Here is an 18757-nt window from a genome sequence, read left to right as displayed (position 1 = left end):
TGGGGCAGCTTGTGGTCGCCTCACGTTCCCAGACCAGTGACCCACCCGAAACCACTTCCTCTTAAGGGTCTCGGAGCTGCTGCTTTGATCTGCGCTCAAGTATACCAAAACACCAACCAACCAACCAGAGTCTGATTCAACCAGACTAAACAACACAGGTTTGAAAACATTATAAGACCGGCAGTGAGACATTTGGTGCACCAGTCAGACAGTTATTGCGTTAACGTGCATTTAAAGGATAATTCTGGTTTATTTCAACCTGGTGTTTTTCCATTAATGTGGCTATTGCGGCTTTATGGGTACATGCTACGTTTGCACTTGCCAGTTCTGCTCTGGAGATTTGGGAAAACAAGGACTTGTGCAAATAAATGAGTTTCGGTCCTTTAAGCTGATTGCTTAAAATGTAATGCATAAGAGAAACCTGGTTACCGTAATCATGGCGGGGAATTACCTGAAACAACACGGCCCCTAGCTTCTTTTTTTTTATGCAGTCAGACAAACAGTCAGACAGTCAGTCAGACAGTCAGTCAGTCAGTCAGTCAGCGAGACAGACAGGGACAAGCAGCCTGTCTGTCTGCATACCACTAACAGTCTAAAAGACAGACAGGAAATTGAGAGGCATCAAATCTGTCACACTGTAATCAGATTAGTCTGATTATACAATGACATAATTAAATCCACCCCACACCCTAACCCTACACACACACACACGCACACTGATACTACTGCTGCTCTGGAGTGAAATTAAGCTGCCAGACTCTTTGTGTTGTTTGTATGTGATGAATGTGTCTGTGAGCATAAATGTGCAATGTCCCAAAATGTGTTTATGTGTCTCTAAATGTGAGTGTGTATTTTACCAATCTCCCTGCTGTTTTAATTTACTGGATTTAAATAAAGCATACTTTAATGTGTGTAGGTGTTTTTGTATGTGTGTGTGTGTCTGTGTGTGTGTTTTTGTATGTGTGTGTGTGTCTGTGTGTGTGTGTGTGTGTGTGTGTGTGTGTGTGTGTGTGTGTGTGTGTGTGTGTGTGTGTGTGTGTGTGTGTGTGTGTATCTAAATTTTAGGGTGTATTTTACCAATCTGCCTGCTGTTTTAATTTACTGGATATAAATGCAGCATGCTTAATGTGTGTAGATGTTTTTGTGTGTTTGAAGCCAAACTGCCTGTTTTCACCCTTTAATTTGTCTCGACTGCTCTCTCACTCTCTCTCTCTCTCTCTCTCTCTCTCTCTCTCTCTCTCTCTCTCTCTCTCTCTCTCTCTCTCTGTCTCTCTCTCTCTCTCTCTCTCTCACTCTGCTTATCTCTCTCTCTCTCTCTCTCTCTCTCTCTCTCTCTCTCTCTGTTTGTCTCTACTTTGTTTTTCTGCACCAACATACACCCACATATAGACACACACACACACACACACACACACACACACACACACACACACACACACACACACACACACACACACACACACACACACACACACACACACACATCCTCCTAAACAGAATTAATTTTCTTTTTTTTCTTGAATTATTAATACAAAGATGCAAATGCTTTGTCTGAAGTTTTGTTCACTTTTTTCTCCCCACAATGTTCATAATTATGTATCGTCAGTGTTGTCTGCAGTTGTCACCCACTTAAGTCTGAAAAAATATCAAACATTAAACTATTGAAAAAAGAGTAGTTATATCACAAAGAAAAGGTTATAGATTTTTTGAGACTATTGTTAAGAAGAACACAAGATGCGTCAGGTTCTGTCTGATTCAGCTCAGCAGGCGACAGACAGACCATTTAATTGATCACATCATGTACATTGTGTCTTTTTAATCACATGAAAGCTGAGTGTTAATTATACGGCAAGCAAAGCAGACACATGAAGATAACCGTAAACATCTCTGCAGATACAGTACTGTGCAAAAGTCTTAGGTTACCATCACCATACAAACAGAAAATACAGGAAATATGTACACAAAATGTAACATTAATTATTAAATATTATTAATTAGGGTTCCATTACATTTAGCCTTGAGAGAGCCAGATTCCTGCTATTGCTCAAGTGTAAGGGGTGCTCACACTAAATACTCACCATTTTAGCCTATAGAAGCTGTTTTCTTTCATGTTTTTTTTGCTGTATAACACATTTGCTGTATTTTCTGGTTGTATTCTAATAAAGAGACTGATAATTAATTGTATATGGTCATTATAGCATTGCTAAAACAACTAATCTAATGGTGGCCTAAGACTTTTGCACATGTCGGTAACTGAAGCTCATAGATGCGCACACCTCCCAACAAGCAAAAATGTGTGACCCCACTACATTCAACGAGCTGATTGGACAATGTTGCGTCCTGTGAGTTTCGAAATGACGAATTAAGAAAAAGGTTAATGTTGTACAATCATGGTTGTAGAAACTGGACCTCTCATGTTTTTTTACTCAGACGTGTCTGGTTTTGTCCCACCGTCTCACCTATCACAGTAAATGTACTTTATTTGTCACCCTTACAATTGTACAGTGAAATTCAGTCTGTGCATTTAATCCATCCTAAGTATTAGCAGCAGTGAGTAACCATTGTGCAGCACCGAGGGACCGACTCCAGACCTATGCCAGCGCTTTCGTCATGGGCGCTGACAGGAGAATTAACCTATTACACATATGTTTTGACAATGGGAGGAAACCGGAGCACCTGGAGGAAACTGATGCAAGCACAGAGAGAACATGCAAACTCCACACAGAAAAGCCCCAGCTGGGTATCAAACCTAAGACCTTCTTGCTGTGAGGAAACAGCGCTAACCACCAAGACACCATGCCAGAAAAAGAATAAAAGATCAATTTAATGTTATAAGGTAATAACTTATTACGCTATAATGTGAAACTCATAGTTAGTCTCAGGCAGAGGTGGACTCCCTGTGATGTATTCCTAATATTTCTCCATCTACTACAGCGTCATGAAATGGTCCACTTTTTAGTGCTTGTGTGTGGAGAGGAGCAAACATCATGCCCTCTATCTGCTGTGTTTATGTTCTTCCAGCTGTTAGTACATAAGAAGTGAGGCTCTGTTTATGGTTAGCTAAAACATGCTGCAGCCATTTCATCATACCATGACCGCTACGGAGATAGATCTGCCTTTGCGCACCCTATGGTTAACCACTTCTTAAAAGGAAGTCAGAAAACCACAACCTGTGCGCTCCTCGGTGTGTGTGTGTGTGTGTGTGTGTCAGTGCTTGTGGACTGTGGTGATTCCTCCAATGTTAGATCAATGAATGACGCTACAGTACCTCCAGATCGTCCGACTCATTCATCCTTCTGTACAGCTCCATGCATTTTAAAATCCTTCTCAGTGTAAGCATATTTACAAACTACAGAGTATTATGTCTCAACCCAAGCATGAAGTAGAACTTAATCAAATTGTGTAAATGAGCCATATTCCGATCCTTTCTCCACACACCGTTTCCTCATTCAAATGTGAGTTTCACGTTATAATGTAATATGTTTAAAGTTATAAAGTGATACGGATGCTTTCTTCTTTTTCTGGTGTTGCCGCAATACACTTTTGCACAGAACAATCTTTGGTTTAAACTTCTTTTTTTCTTCCTGGCAAACATCATGGGCCGCTCTAGTAGCAAACTAGAGAGTTTCTCATAGAAATGCTCAATTCTTGAATATCATTTGTGCCATTTTGTGTCTTTTTAGATGTATACTGTAGATTTATGCAAAAATGTGAAGGTGAAAGATTTCCTTTTACAGTTAGCTTGTAGCATTTTGCGAATTGTTCTCAGAGTCGTAATCACAGTTTTAGCAAAAATGCAACATCCAGACCAGAACCAATTTACATATTTTCCTTTCTTAACACATGTAGAACCTTTCTAAATCAAAAACAGGGAACTATTATATTGTTGTCCCAATTTGGATTTGGTCTTAACTATGATTTGAACCCCATTTTTTCTCCAAAACCTCTTGATCTTGAAACTGTTTGGACGTATACTCAACATCAGTGGTCTTGACTGTATACAAGAATAAAAGAAACAACCATGCACAGATTCTCATGCATGTTGCAGCCAGAAGAAGCATGTTTGAGGCTCCAGATGAATGCAATATCAGCATAAACCTCCCAACTGAGGTTAAAAAGATAAAATAATATTATAATATGAAATTGGTAAGTTTGTGTGTGATTTTAAATCAACTCTTTGTTAGAGTTTATCTATTGTTTGTCTGTTTGTTTCACTTATCTTTTCCAAGGGATTCCTCTCCGCCCTCCCTACCTCACACCTGTTTCCATCATCCTCTATATCTCCCTCTCTTCTTTTTTTTTTTTTTTTTTACAACACAATCTCTTCTCGACAGAGGACATTTTTAATAGTCTACTGTGTCTAGTCTCAAACAGAACTGGGGGAGTAGAGGATGGCTGAGCACTGTGAGCAGGGAAAAGATGATGGGATGTAGACAGAGGAGAGAGAGACATAGAGAGAGAGAGGTGGGGGAGAAGGAGGTTAAGGTAGGGGATGGAGGGGGGGGGCAGACAGACAGACAGAGGGTGAGATAATGAGATAGAAAAAGGATGAGAGAGGTGGATTTGTTATTCTTGCAGGGTGTTGCACAGACGCAGACACAGACAGACATTACCTCACACGGCTGCTGCAGCGAGAGGAGAGGGCGACGGTGTGTGTGAGTGTGTACAGCCAGGCGTGAACATGTTTATAATATCCTGAAGCACAGATTTTTCTTTAGCCAAATGTCAAGCTGTGTTCTGTCAGACAGCACAAACTCTACTTATATGTACCCTTTTTTCCCCCTTTGTAGCTGTGACCAACGTTTATATTGGTTATTATTAAAGTTTTACTTGCTATAAAGAAGCCAGACGGTGCAAGCTGTCAGACCATCATCATGTTGTAAAGAGCAGGTTGGCCAGATTATTTAAACCACTTTATATGGAGGTATAACTGAAGTGAGCATGTTTAAAATGTCTACAATGACATCTATTTGCATGTGAAAATTGTGTGTGTGTGCACAAGAATGTCAAGTACAGTAGGTCAGAGTTGATCCATGGATGCATGCGTGCAACAGACAGTCCTTTGTGTTCTTGAATTTAGGGTAAGCATGTAAAGTATTGTAGTCTAATTGTTGCCTGACGCTTTTTGTAGGGGCTCGGTAACACTTTGGGGTCACAGAAACAAGATCATACTAAAGACAGTCCAAATCTAAATTATTTAAATTGCGATATTAAATCTGTGATACATTTTCACTGTAAATTTCAGATTATTTAACCTTCACATACTGTTCATAATCTTCACTCTCACAGTATGTTCCCCTCATAAAAAGAGTCTATACCACATTTTTAACCACAGATCTGTTTAGAAAGCATCAATAATTAATCTGACTGATCAATAAATGTGTGATTAAACCTTGATTCATGTTTCAGAGAGCAGAGAGAGTGTATGTTTTAGCTTTTACACCACTCATTTATGGAGAAAAAACAGCTACTATCACACAATATCATGTCCTATTTTACCTAAGACATGAAAATATAACATAGCAATAATGATTTAAATGTATTTTATTGAAACTGAAAATGACAATAACTTTATGGAGCTGTGGGGTTTATTGTATAACCATTAGAGCCATCAGTCTTCACTGCTACATCATAAAAAGAAATCCTCATAACTACTATCTTATTTAAACTATTTATTCATTTAACGAACAGACATGTCAATAGATACGGGTCAAATTTGACCCAGAACAGCCTCAATGGACATACATTTGTGTGTGAGTTAAAATGATAAAAGAAAGATAAAATGATCCGTGAGCACCAAGCAGCACACACTTGTTTATTGACAAAAAAGGTTTGATGATTAAACTATAATTCCCTAAAGAAACAGCTCATAAACGTGTCTGAACGGACACCTGAATCATCAGGAAATCATTTGTCAGTGTTTCTGATCTTATTTGGGAAGGTTTTCTTGCCTTTAGGCACAAAACTGCTTCGTCAAGGTTAGAAAAAAAGATTGTGGTCATGGTTTAAAAAAATAACTCTTGGTAGGAGCGTCTCGCGTCTTTGCCTCTGACAGACAAGAGTCATTATTCTCACAGCCACAAGAGGACTTGGTTACAAAACATAAACATAGGTTGTCATGCACATTTGAACAGCCAATGCTGTTGTTTTCGCATAATCTAACATCATCTCAAGTGCAACAGACTGCAACAGCAAGTGTCTGAGAGAATTAAAAGCTGTTTTTTTTATGTTTGATGAGTCACGGTGAACAATTGGTCAGCTATATTTCATTGCCAAAGTTGCATTGTCTTATTTGGTAATACAGTTTTCAAGGAGGATGTTTTGAGAAGTCTCCTTAAAGGGTGTGTTTAGACAATCTTCACCTTATTAAGTTTTATTTGAATAACTTTTAGAGGTTTGAGGAGACAAAATACAGTAATTTACTATAAATGAAGCAGAAAATTGGAGGAAAGCTTTGACAATTTAGTCTGTGCGTGGGTGAAATAGGTTTTTTTCTGTCCTATCATTTTGTGACCCCCGTACATTAATCTAGCGACCCTTTGTGGGGATCCTGACTCTCCTAGGTTGGGAACCACCGAGTTTAGAGGCAGCTGGTGATGAAAACTCATGTAGAGCATTGTAGCCATAATTGTTAAGCCTTACCTGAACACTAATCCCTGTGGTTTTACTGCTAACCCCAAATCTTAAACTAACCCTAGTAGACGTGCGGGCCTACGATTTTTTTTTTCTCCCTTTCTAAACCTTTCTGTTCTTCAGAGGACATTTGGTTCTCATAAAGCTAAAAGCACACATACACACACCCATGAACACACACACACAAAATGCAGACGCGGAAGAGTGGGATTGCTCAAGCCTGCCGTTTTTTGGTACAGGTCTAAAGTCAGATTAGTGCTCGTCTGTCTGTCTGCTTTCACGGAGAAACATGCTTAATCCCTGTTTAATCCCACCTGCGACGGGATTGGCCACCGCCTAAGACTCTGACGGCTATTACCCCGAATACAGGCATTAGTCACAGACTAACACACACCTGGGCTGAATACCACACACCTGGGCTGAGAGACAGGAGAAAAGAGATGTAAAAATTGTTTATACTAGGTTTCTGTCGCTCACTAATAATGCATGTCGAATTGAGCCGAATTGAAAAAGAAAGAGAGAAGCGGGGGGGATGAGTGGAAAGAAAATGACAAAGTGAGGGATTTGGATTAAGATAGAGGTGGAACTGAATGAAGGGAGACCGAAGAACAAGCCGTAAGACTATTTCAAAACAAACAATGTGAAAGAGACACTTGTGAGAGCTAAAATAATAAAGAGACAAAGACAAAGGTACGGCAGATAAATGTGCACACATGCATGCAAACAGACAAAAAAAACACGAGGAGAAAGGTTGAGTTCAGAGCTACATTAGCACTGTGAGAAAGAAATGCTTCTCCCTTGTTCAGGCACCTTTTAGTTAATTTAAGACAGATATTAAGGATAACACTATAAAGTTAACATCAGGTTGAAATGTTGCATTAAAGTAAAAATAATTACACCTGAATTATATTTAGTTGCCTCAGTTTCAGGGTCTTGCTTTGGGACACTTTAATAATAGAATAAAGCCATGGTTAATGTTATTAGTGCTTTTCCTGCAATGACAAGTCAACATGTCTGCTGTGAGAAAGGCTCATAGCAATCTTTAGTATTAAAATAGCAAAGATGCAAGAAGCCAGGTGACTTGACAATTTGCTACCAAGAAACCAACTCAGATATTTGATTTAATGAAGCCACTGCTTTGGCACAGCAGGGTTTCGACGCAGAAGCTCCAGGAATAAATCTGTCCAATCTTATCGAAATGAATTGTAACATCCTGCTACCTTTCATCACTAAGAAACATGAAACCAATTATTCTAATAAACATAATAGGGAAACGTTTTTAGTGAACATATCTGCAACGTTGCCCCTTCTAACAACTAAAACATGGTTAGTGATTTTTATTTTTATAAGTTTAGGCAACTTAAAGTTTGGGAAATCTCATGATCTTGGTTAAATATTTAAGAATAAGTCAACATTGACGTGAAGCACAAGAAAAATGTGTTTGCTTTTTCACCGTTTAACCAAAACTACATTCTTTTCCTCACTTAATCTTAAAGGAGACACATTCTGCACATTAACAAGTCTATATTTTTAAGGTGGGGCTCTACTGGATTATCGTTGGATGATTTGTGGTCCGAAAAACTCCCTATGTAACTTACACTGACCCTTTATGCAGCCCCTATGTTCAGCCTCTGTCTGAAACAGCCCGTTTTAGCTCCCGCTCTGCTCCTGCTCTGATTGGCCAACTCATGGTGGGTTGTCCCTTGGTAGATTTCCACTGGCTCTGAGGTTACATCAACATACCATATGACACATTATAGTTGTAGGATTTCACTAGTTTTTCCTCTGTATTTACTTTAAATGTCAACTTCTCATTGGTTTTTGACTTGCAGGAAGTATTTCTACATATATTAAACTCAACATTTTGACCTTTTACCATCATAATATTAAATAAATAACAGAAAATCACAAAAAACATTACAAGTCGCCTTGAAAAATGACATTTCGGTAGCCTAAACTGTATTGCACATGGTAAGGATTAAGTGTAAACCTCATTAAACTTCTCTGATTTGTACTCCCACTAACCAGACACTCACCATAGTCCAGACAGCAATTATGTTTCCCTCCAAAATGTATTTGTCTTCACCATTTATTACCATATAAATGTAATTTTTAGGGAACAGGGTTTCAAACGAATACGGATGACTGCATATTCCTTCTCAACATGAACTTACACGAACTTATCTCACAATCATGGAGAATTCCCAGAGTTGTAAAATCCTGTGTCATAGTGTCATAAACCATTGTGCAGTGTTTTGGCATCCGATATTACCCCAAACTTCCCTTCCTGTATTGTATTTCATCGTCTCACAGGTTCCTGAAACAACAAGCCCTCACCAGCGTAGCTCTTTCGTTTTTAACACGGTGCCATTTTTCAGTTTGAACTCCTAGAAAGACAGTGATAAATCGATACTGTACACTCACTCTCAAAGAGAGTCAGACGAAGCAGAGATAGAGCAAGTCCTCAGACCAATGATTCATCCACTTCAGTCTTCAAAGGAAGGGTGCAATAAAAAGAGAAAGAGACTGAGAATGACCACACCTGGGTGTCCGTTTTGGTGACTCAGCCCCTTTGTAAACTGACTCACCGCCGCCAGCCAGCTCGACTATCAATGTCTCGGCCTGCTGTGCCAAAGCCTTCAAAAGACATCACATACAAACTCATGAGCTCTCTCTGAATGGCTTTACTACATAAAAAATAAAAATAAACAAGCTGTGTGTTTTGAACGCTCAGAGACAATTAATTTAACATCATGCACCAATGTTTCTGTGAGAATCCTGTCCAGGCTAAATGAGTAATAACAGAGTCACCTTCTGGTTACAGTTTTCTACATCAGAGATAGTTATCTGAATTAAAGTTGTTTAATTAAATATAACCCTTAAGGCATCTTAATGAATTCTTATTATTATATGTGTGCAGAGGCTTTATTGGCGAATAAAGAAACAACCTCTAAATGAGAAAAATGAATCAGCCAAGCAAATGTCAAGTGATTTCATGTAGCCGATAGGGGCGTCGGATCAGACATGTTCCTGTATGAATTAGTAATCATCTTTTAGAAATGGGTCAGAGGAGACAGATAAATTAAGATTCTTCTGATCTGACCTTGTTTGAGACATTTTTCCACATGTTTGATGACTATTTAAAATATGCTAAAACATTTTTAACAAGCTATTTTAGTATGCCAACAAATATTAACATGGTAATTCCCATGAATGCAATGTAAAAAATGAATTTCTGCAACATTTCTTTGAGTGGTAAAACATTAATTTAGCATAATAAATTAATTTTAGCATGCTAGTTTTTTATGTAGTGTTATTATAGCCACATGCAGTACCTGTTAAATACATGCAAAGTGATTGATAGGGATACTTAATCAACGTTCCTCCAACATTTACTGTTAATACCAAATGTATGGCTTCTTTGACTGCTCCCCTGCAACTCTACTGACCCTTTACCTTGAGTTCTGTCATTCATTAAGCACATCTATCTGTAATAATACACTGTGTGGTGTAAAAGTGTTTAAATCATCTTAAATGACCCTCCCTGATAACATCAAACCAGTCATACATACAGACAGAAAGTGACAGTCAGTCTCTATCTCGTGCTGCCACTTTACTGACACCCGCCAAAGTATTAGTGCATTTCCTGAGTGATGGTTTTTCCATGCATAGTTAATTTTTATTAAAGTTTTAAAATAGCTCATTAAAGTTTTATTGTAGAGAATTGGGAAGCCGTTGACCACAACAGTCTGCCTCTCTTCTATTTCTGAAGTAGTTTTACATGTTTGCATAAAGTTGAACCTCTCTCCGCTTCCACCGGTGTTGCGTTGCTTGGTGTCTTTTGACTCTTTGAGTAGTAGTGTACACTGTGTATCGTCACATCATTTCATTTTTACATTTTTCATCATGATGAGTGAATGTAGTCTGGGAGGTAAAACCAGATTTAAGCCTTAAGCCCTCTGCAATCACAAGAGTTTTATCTCTAGAGTTCATCGTAGAGCCTCGAGCACACTGTGTGATATAATACGTTCAACCATTATCATTTAAGAGATGACCCAATATCAAACTATAGACAGTCCAGTACCTGATGGTGACTGTAAGAGGGATACTAAATATCCTCATAAAGCAAAGACTGCACAGGCGCTACCATTTTTTTGTCCAACCTCTTAACAGGCCTGAAGGTGTCAGATGAGTCAGTGTCGCTGGAGTCCAGCAGGGGGCAGCAGAGGCCCTATAGTATTTTGAGCTGATCAATATAAAACCAATATACATTCCTATTGAAATGAATGGTAAAACAGGCTGACATTATTATTGTAGTAAAGTTTGTCTGAAAGATCAATGATAGTCTGGATGAACTGATTTTCTGTCTGTTTAATTCTGGAAATTCAAACTAAACTAAATGTGTAAAATTATCAGTTTTACACAAATTACAGAAAAAAGCACTCTTAGAGATTTCTTCATGTTGCTCAAGATATCCAAAAAATGAAATCTTATCTAAAAATAAAAGGCAATATATCTCTCAAAAGACATTATCCAGATTACTCTCTTTTCATTATGAGCTACAGTACTTTCCTCTGAAGGTACAACATAATGAACACTGATATTTTTTTTAAATAATTAGTTTGAACTGACCCTTTAATTATTGATAATTTCATTTACCAACAAAACTGATGGATTAATGTGGGTCAAATGGTTGTTCTGCACCTTAAAGGTCACAGGTTTGATTCCAGCAGCTGTCACAATGCCTTTGAGCAAAGCTGAGCTGATTCCTGCTCAGTTCTCAGTCTCTTTTGATCAGATTTTCAGCAGATTTTAAGATGTAATCAGCTGCTTTCTTTGCAAAAGTCTGATATTTTTTAAGCTGTTTTTTTTACTGTACACGCTGAGCAATGAATTCTGGTAGTGTATTATTTTCTGTACGTGATTAGGGCTTTGGTGAGTCCAGCTGGCCTATAAAACCACTTTAACATGCAGGTATAAATTTGAGGAGACCTAATTAGAAAGTTGACTCAGATGAGACATGCTGTTACAGTCTCGCCCCATTGGTCCCTTGGGCCTGTCAATCAGGGGGGGGATGACGCAATGCTGTCTGGCTCTGTCTGTACCCCTGCGCACACACACACACACACACACACACACACACACACACACACACACACACACACACACACACACACACACACACACACACACACACACACACACACACACTTACACACATTAAACATTTTGAGTAAGCTGTTATAGCACTTTCGGGATGATTAATATTTTAAAAGGTTATATTTTGCTTAATGTCAAGGATACATGTGTCCACTGTTATAAAATGTTGTTAATAAGGTTTTTTGCCTGTATGCCAGTGACGCATGTTTAACTGAAGTGAGGGAGGGGGCTTATAACACATTGAGTAATGATATAATATGCAATGTTTTCATGTGTAGACAGTTCACTGTTATGATTATCTGAGAAAAAACATAATCAAATATCTAAAATATAATAATATACTTCAGAAATGGGGTTTAAGTAATGTGAAATAGCTTAAAAGAAAATGAGCTAAACATGGAAAAAGATGGAGTCTGATGTGATGGGAGGAAAAAAACTCATTTGTTGTGGTTAGATCCATTTGCTGATATTGTAGCTAAAAGCTTCCATGAAAAAGGCGAGTAAGTGAACTCAGCAAATTATATTTAGTGTTATTAGTGTAGGAGAAGTATTTTTTATGCAACTTAAAGTTCAATTTAGAGGTTTTTTCCAGAGCTTTCAACCCCATCACACGCCAGTCTTTTGTCAGTGGATGGACTTTGCTTATAGTTGTCATCAAATATGGATCTGTGGTCACTTGAGAGAGAGATTATAACCCTTGTCTATGTTGAAGGAAGGTTGAAAGCTGCAGAAAATGCTTGTAAGCAGCCGTTGAGCTGTAGTACAACTTACTATTATTATCTTTTTTTTTTTGCCACATCCATGTTATCTTAAAAAATGAGGACAGTTGAAGTAATAAATGTGCATGTAAGAAGTATTAGAGAGCATAAATCAGCAGTAAATCACAAATTAATCAACCTGAGACCATTAATTAGAAATCTGTGAACATTTTCTTCATGTTTGAGCATGAAGAAGCTATTTATGTGCAGAATTTATACATTTATATTATTATTATTAGTTGATTGACAGAAAATTAATTGCAAACTATTGTCATAATCCATCAGCTTCTTAAATATGAATATTTACCTTCTATGATAGTAAATTTGGTAGCTTTAGCTTTAAGATTGTTAGTTGGTTGGGAACCTAACAAAATATATTATGTTGCATGTTGGGCTTTATGGGATGGTGATTGACATTTTTTAACCATTTTCTTGACATTTTTTATAATTGAGCAGATTAATTAATAATGAAAATAATCAGCTCTGTTCTCGAGGACACATTTTCAGTAGCACAGGTTGAGTTACTCGAGGGCATGAATAAGTAATTTGCACATTTACATCTTAATTTGTGAGCACAAACTAGTCATTTGTGCACAATTTATTCATTTTTTCCCTCAATTGCTTACACACTATAACCGAGCCTATTAACTAAACATCCCAAACCGTGACGCCATCTCCCAATAGACGGACCAATTTCCCCCCAAACTATAAACACTACTCCCCCCCCCCCCTTCCCTCCCTCCCCATTTGGACTCATGCTCATTTTGACGTTCAATATCATTAACTCAAGTCATCACAGCTTGAACCCAATTAACACACAATCCTCCAGGTGGAAACAGTATAAGAGTTAAAAAAACACTGTTCACACACCAATCAGAACCTCATGGGAAGATAGATAACAGGGGTTAACGTGGGGCAGTTCATTTATTTTTGGGGGAATAATGGATCCAAAAAGACCTGAGGCAGAATAAATGTGTTTTCATTGGTTTATGGTCTCTATCTCTATCAGTTGGATATTTTTTACAGTGCATTTACATTTTCACTCACTTAGCACATTAAGGAATTACATTATATTGTGTTTATCGTGTAAAGGGGTCATTCTGGGGGGAAAACTATAAGTGCTATTATCTATTTAAAGGTATTTATTGTAGTGTTTTAACTTGATCTCACCACTGTTTAATGCTTATTTTGTACTGTATGTGTATTTGATGGGTTTTGTGCGACCTAAGAAGGCAAAGTTTGGTTCAAATGTAAGATTACATGGTTTTCACATTGATGTTTTGCAGTTATGTGTTTGTATTTTAGGGGGAAATGGAGCATAATTTCAATAATTATGTCTTAGCAAGTGAGGAAAAACTGTAATTTGAGAGCACAAATTAGGCATCCTGGGATCCAAAAACAATCATTTGTACAAACAATCTGTGAATTCAAGAGCACAAATACAAGAGAGCACAAATTATTAGGGTTGAATACATTAACACACTTTTTGTAATGATCCCTCAAATGTGTTTATCAAACACTTGTGACAAAGATATATAATGGAGGCATAATATTTTATATTTTATATATCTGTATAAAATGACATTGGTGCACTTAAATAGTAACCGTCACTGGGAATTTAATCATTATAAATAACTATCAATTAAAAAAACATCTGTATATATATATATATATATATATATATATATATATATATATATAAACAAGTATATAACTAAGTAAGTTAAGAAACATTATTAAATATACAGAAAATGCTGCTAAAAAAAGTCTGTGATAGGCCAATATCCACTTTATATTGTGTTGATCATGTAAATATGTTACATTTGATGGCTTTTGTTTGACTTCAGAGCACAAAGTGAAGTGTAACTGTAAGATTATATGGTTCTGACACTGATGTTTTAAGTTTGTGAAGATTTTAGGGGGGGAAGGATCATAATTTCAATAATTGTGTCTCAGCAAGTGAGACAAACTGTAATTTGAGAGCACAAATTAGGCATCCTGGGATCAAAAAACAGTAATTAGTGCACACAATTTGTTAAATCAAGAGCAGAAATCCTTCACTCACCCAGACTATGTGAATATAGTTTAGACCCCTGGCTGTGATATGGTGGTATTTTTTTTTATTTTTTGGAGGGGGGCATATAAATAAAACAGACTTGTCTTTTTTTGGTGTTTCTTTGATTCTTTTTCTTTTTCTCCCCTTCAGTCTGCAGCCCTTGCCTTGTCCTATCTGTCTGTGCCTTTCCTTTCCTTGGCAGACCTGTTTCATGTGATGTGCCAAAATAGCAAGTGGAAATTGGAAATGGGAGACAGAGCAGAGCAGAGCAGACACTAACCGTGTCACAGCGCGAGCGAGCGAGCGAGAGAGAGAGAGAGAGAGAGCGCGAGCGCGAGCGAGAGAGAGAGAGAGAGAGAGAGAGAGAGAGAGAGAGAGAGAGAGAGAGAGAGAGAGAGAGAGAGAGAGAGAGGACCAGACAGTCAGTCCGTTTGCAGTTTAGTCGCCGGTCACTGGGCTGAAAACACGGATCCATTAAAAGCTGATTTCTAACAGGACTGAACCGGAACATTTAAACTACATTTTTATTTTTTATAATAAATAGCGAACTCAGCTGTACCGACACACATATATATAAATACTTCTTCTCCTTCTTCTTCTTCTCCGGTACGCCGATAGATAAGACAGACAGAGACAGATAGATTTTCGGAGAGAGAGGAAGAGGAGGAGAAACCGGAGACTAAGAGAGGAGGAGGAGGACGGCCGGACCGGAGAGGAAGGGAAAGGGGGAAAGGAAAAAAGAGAGGAAAAAGGAGAGGAGGCTGGAGAGCAAAAAGGGAGGATTTTTCTTTCTCTCTCTTTTTTTTGTGTGTGGAGAGAGAGAGAGGAAGAGAGAAAGAGAGAGAAAGAGAGAGAGAGTGAGTTTGGTGTGGTGGTTTTTGTGGTCTCTCCTCTCCTTCTTCCGATCCTCTTCTCTCTCTCTCTTTTAAAAAACAACCCCAAAAAAAAAAAAAGAAAAAAAGAAAAAAGAAAGCCACAGCACCCTTCCCTCTCTTCTCTTTCTCCCCTCGTCTTCCTCGTCTGGGAGCATTCATGTCTGGTTTCAGGAGCTGCTAAATGTTGAACTTGATGGGTGTTTTAAACGCCACCGCCGCCAATGTCTCCTGTACTTGTAACTGCAAGCGGTACACCTCGCTCCAGAGCATGGAAATCAGTGAGTACTACTTACATTTATTTTCCTTTAAATGCTTTTAATTCACTTGTCTTTCCCTCTTCCTCTTCTTTAAAAAAAAAACATGTTTGAAATAGTCGCTTCATAGTTTATTGATACTTAAAAGAGTCAAAACTACTTAAAAAAGGAAGGAAATGTATGTGTAACTTCTTTAATTTAGTGATATTTTTTAAAGGTTGTGATGTCTTAACACTCACCATTTGTTTTTATAGTTGTAGTTGAGTTAATTGACATCTGTTCACAGTCCTTTTAAAAACATGAAAATGTCTTTAAATGAGCTTTTTTCTTATGATATGTTTAATAATGTGCTTTTTAAACCACTTTCTGCGTCTCCTGTAGATGTTATAATGTTCACAGCTTGTCTTAAACTAGTTAACTTAATTAAAAAAGATGTTAAGTCGTACCTTTCCTTCCTTTCTTTCTTCCTTTCTTTCTTTTTTTCCTCCTATATGTGATTGATTTTGAACTTGAACCGAAACGCTACACTTCTCATGTCTTTCCTGTAGAGCTTGAATGATGTAAAGCTTGATTTTTAATGCAATTTTAAGGCTGTTTTTGACCCATTTTGTTCGCCATTAAGAAGCCTGTTAAGTTTTGACAGATGCTGAGATTTTTTTTCGGTTGTATAGTTTCACTGAGCTGTTGGCGTTGTCTGCTTTTTTTTTTTTTGATGTGATCGCTTTGAGCTTTTTCTGAGACTTTAAAGTGTGTTAAAACTGGTAGAAAGTTACAGTAGATGACAGTAGAAGCGGGATATCGGGGCAAAAGGTGGGTTTGCTCGGTGGAAAAGGGGCAGATTTTAAGTTTTGTCATCGCTTCGTCATCCGAGCCAAGCCAGACGTCTGTCTAGCCGTCTGCCTGCCCTTTTTTATGTGTGTGTGTGTGTGTGTGTGTGTGTGTGTGTGTGTGTGTGTGTGTGTGGTCGCATCCAGGAAATCCCTCAATGTGTGCGTCTGTATGTGTATGTGTTTGATTACGTGTATGTGTTTGATTATACCTTGTGTGTGTGTGTGTGTGTGTGTGTGTGTGTGTGTGTGTGTGTGTGTGTGTGTGTGTGTATCATTGTTTTGTTAAGCAAAGAGGTACAAAGCATATACAAGTTATGGACACCCATGCTGATAATGTATACAGTGTCACAGTGTGCTGTAAGATCATTTAAAGATGAAAGTTGTGTGTTTATGCCCGTGTGTGTGTGTGTGTGTGTGTGTGTGTGTGTGTGTCCAGCTGAGGTCACCCAGTCTGACTCAGAGCAGCCTGATTGAAGCATTGCAGCATTCAAGTGTTTAGAAGACAATATGGATGCTACAAATACTCCGAATCGTAGCTTCGCTGCACTCCTCTCAGTCCATATAGTACATTATAATATACATTTTAGTAGTAGTAGTAATAGTAAAGCTGTAGTAGCAGTCGTAGTAGTATAGCTGAAATGATGCAGACGATTTATTGATATGTTATATCTATAGGAAAATAATGTGCAGCATCTCAGTTATGAGGATTTGCTGCTTTACTTTGTCCTATATGATAATAAGCAGAATTTGTGCTGCAACTAAGCATAAACTTGATGATTTGCATGAGTTGTTTAAAAGGTTCGGTGTATAAAATGCCAGAAAATACTCAAAAAGTCCCAGTTCCTTGACATTTTTTGAATATCTTGTCTGACAAACGGCCCAGAATCCAAAAATATTCAGTTTATTATCACATGAGATAAAGAAAAGAAGAAAATCTTACTATTGAAAGGCTTGAACCAGAAAGAAAACAACTTAAAAATGATCAAAATGTTTTTTTAGATTTAATTTCTGTCCATCGATGAATCAACTTATTATCGCAGCTCGGACAAAACAAGCTTTTTATCGCAATTTGACACTTTCTAAACCAAACAATTGGTCAAATAATCCATTAAATTATTAAAAAATGCACATTGAGCCTTGCCAAACCCAATTAAATACCAACTTATCTTGGTATTAACGAGTATTAGTAACAGTGTGAGTATGAGTCTACTTATGAGTAGTGTTTTTAGTGGTAATACTACCTGAAGTACCAACAATACAAGTATTAACATAAGCTGTTGTAGTTATTACAACAGTAGCAACAGCACGACCAAAAGTATGCAGACACCTGTACGTTACACCCCTATGAGGTGGAACAAAGGGCATTCATGATCCGCTGCTATAACAGCCTCCACCCTCCTGGGAACGCTTTCCACCAGATTTCGAAAAACTGGAAGCAGGAATTTAGCTCCCATTCAGCCGTATAGTGAGAGTTACAGCGAGGTCAGCTGCTGCAGTCTGCGTTCCAGTTCATCCCAAAGGTGTTGGACGGGGGGGGGTGAAGGTGAAGTTCACACCAAACTGGTACAAAAAAAACACATTTCTTTGGTTTTGAAACAGGAAATGATCTTTTTTATACTGTTTTTATACAAGTTTGAAGCATAATCTGAAATGTAATTGTTTGCTGTAGCATTAAGATTTCTGTTAATTGGATGTAACGAACCCACGAAAACAGCACCAGACCAAAAGTAGACAAAAGTATCTCCACATCTGTCTTAAAAGTAGTAATGTTAATAGTTGTTTTAATATAGAAATCAATCAGTATAATCCAGATCGCTGTCTGGACTTGTATCAGAAAGACGAAGATAAGAAAGCACGCAGAGAGAGAGACACACACACACACACACACACACACACACACACACAGAGAGACAATTCCTCCGTCTGAGAACAGACGTGATGTTTAGTCTGGACGACAGAGGGAGGGAAACAGATAAAACCACAGAGGCAGACAGAAAGAGAAGAAAGAGAAGGCAGAGAGAAGAGAGGAAGCTGTCAAAACTTTGTTAGAATGAAGAAAAAAAAACAAAAGAAAAAGGAATGTGTCAAATATAGAGAAAGCCAAAGAAGAAAGAAGCGAAATAGAAGGATAGAAAAAGAAAACAGAGAAACAGAGATAGAGAGAAAGAGAGAGAGAGAGCGATACTCTGGT

At 37.9% G+C, this 18757-nt stretch overlaps 1 protein-coding gene and 1 long non-coding RNA gene across 2 annotated transcripts in view; one reads left to right on the top strand and one right to left on the bottom strand.

Annotated features, from left to right (window-relative positions):
• Positions 1–18757, bottom strand: part of LOC134004709 (uncharacterized) — a 478899-nt gene that overhangs the window by 120567 nt on the left and 339575 nt on the right. The gene's annotated exons all lie outside the window — the stretch shown is intronic.
• pmepa1 (prostate transmembrane protein, androgen induced 1) overlaps positions 15590–18757 on the top strand; it is a 55538-nt gene continuing 52370 nt past the window's right edge. The window contains exon 1 of the mRNA XM_062416522.1: positions 15590–15760. Coding sequence (XP_062272506.1) covers positions 15664–15760 — 97 coding nt within the window. The 5' untranslated portion in view covers positions 15590–15663. The remainder of the gene's footprint in view (positions 15761–18757) is intronic.

This window comes from Scomber scombrus, chromosome 3 (genome assembly GCF_963691925.1).
Source record: "Scomber scombrus chromosome 3, fScoSco1.1, whole genome shotgun sequence".
In the NCBI taxonomy this organism is placed as follows: domain Eukaryota; kingdom Metazoa; phylum Chordata; class Actinopteri; order Scombriformes; family Scombridae; genus Scomber; species Scomber scombrus.
This window is presented reverse-complemented; position numbering and strand designations above follow the sequence as displayed.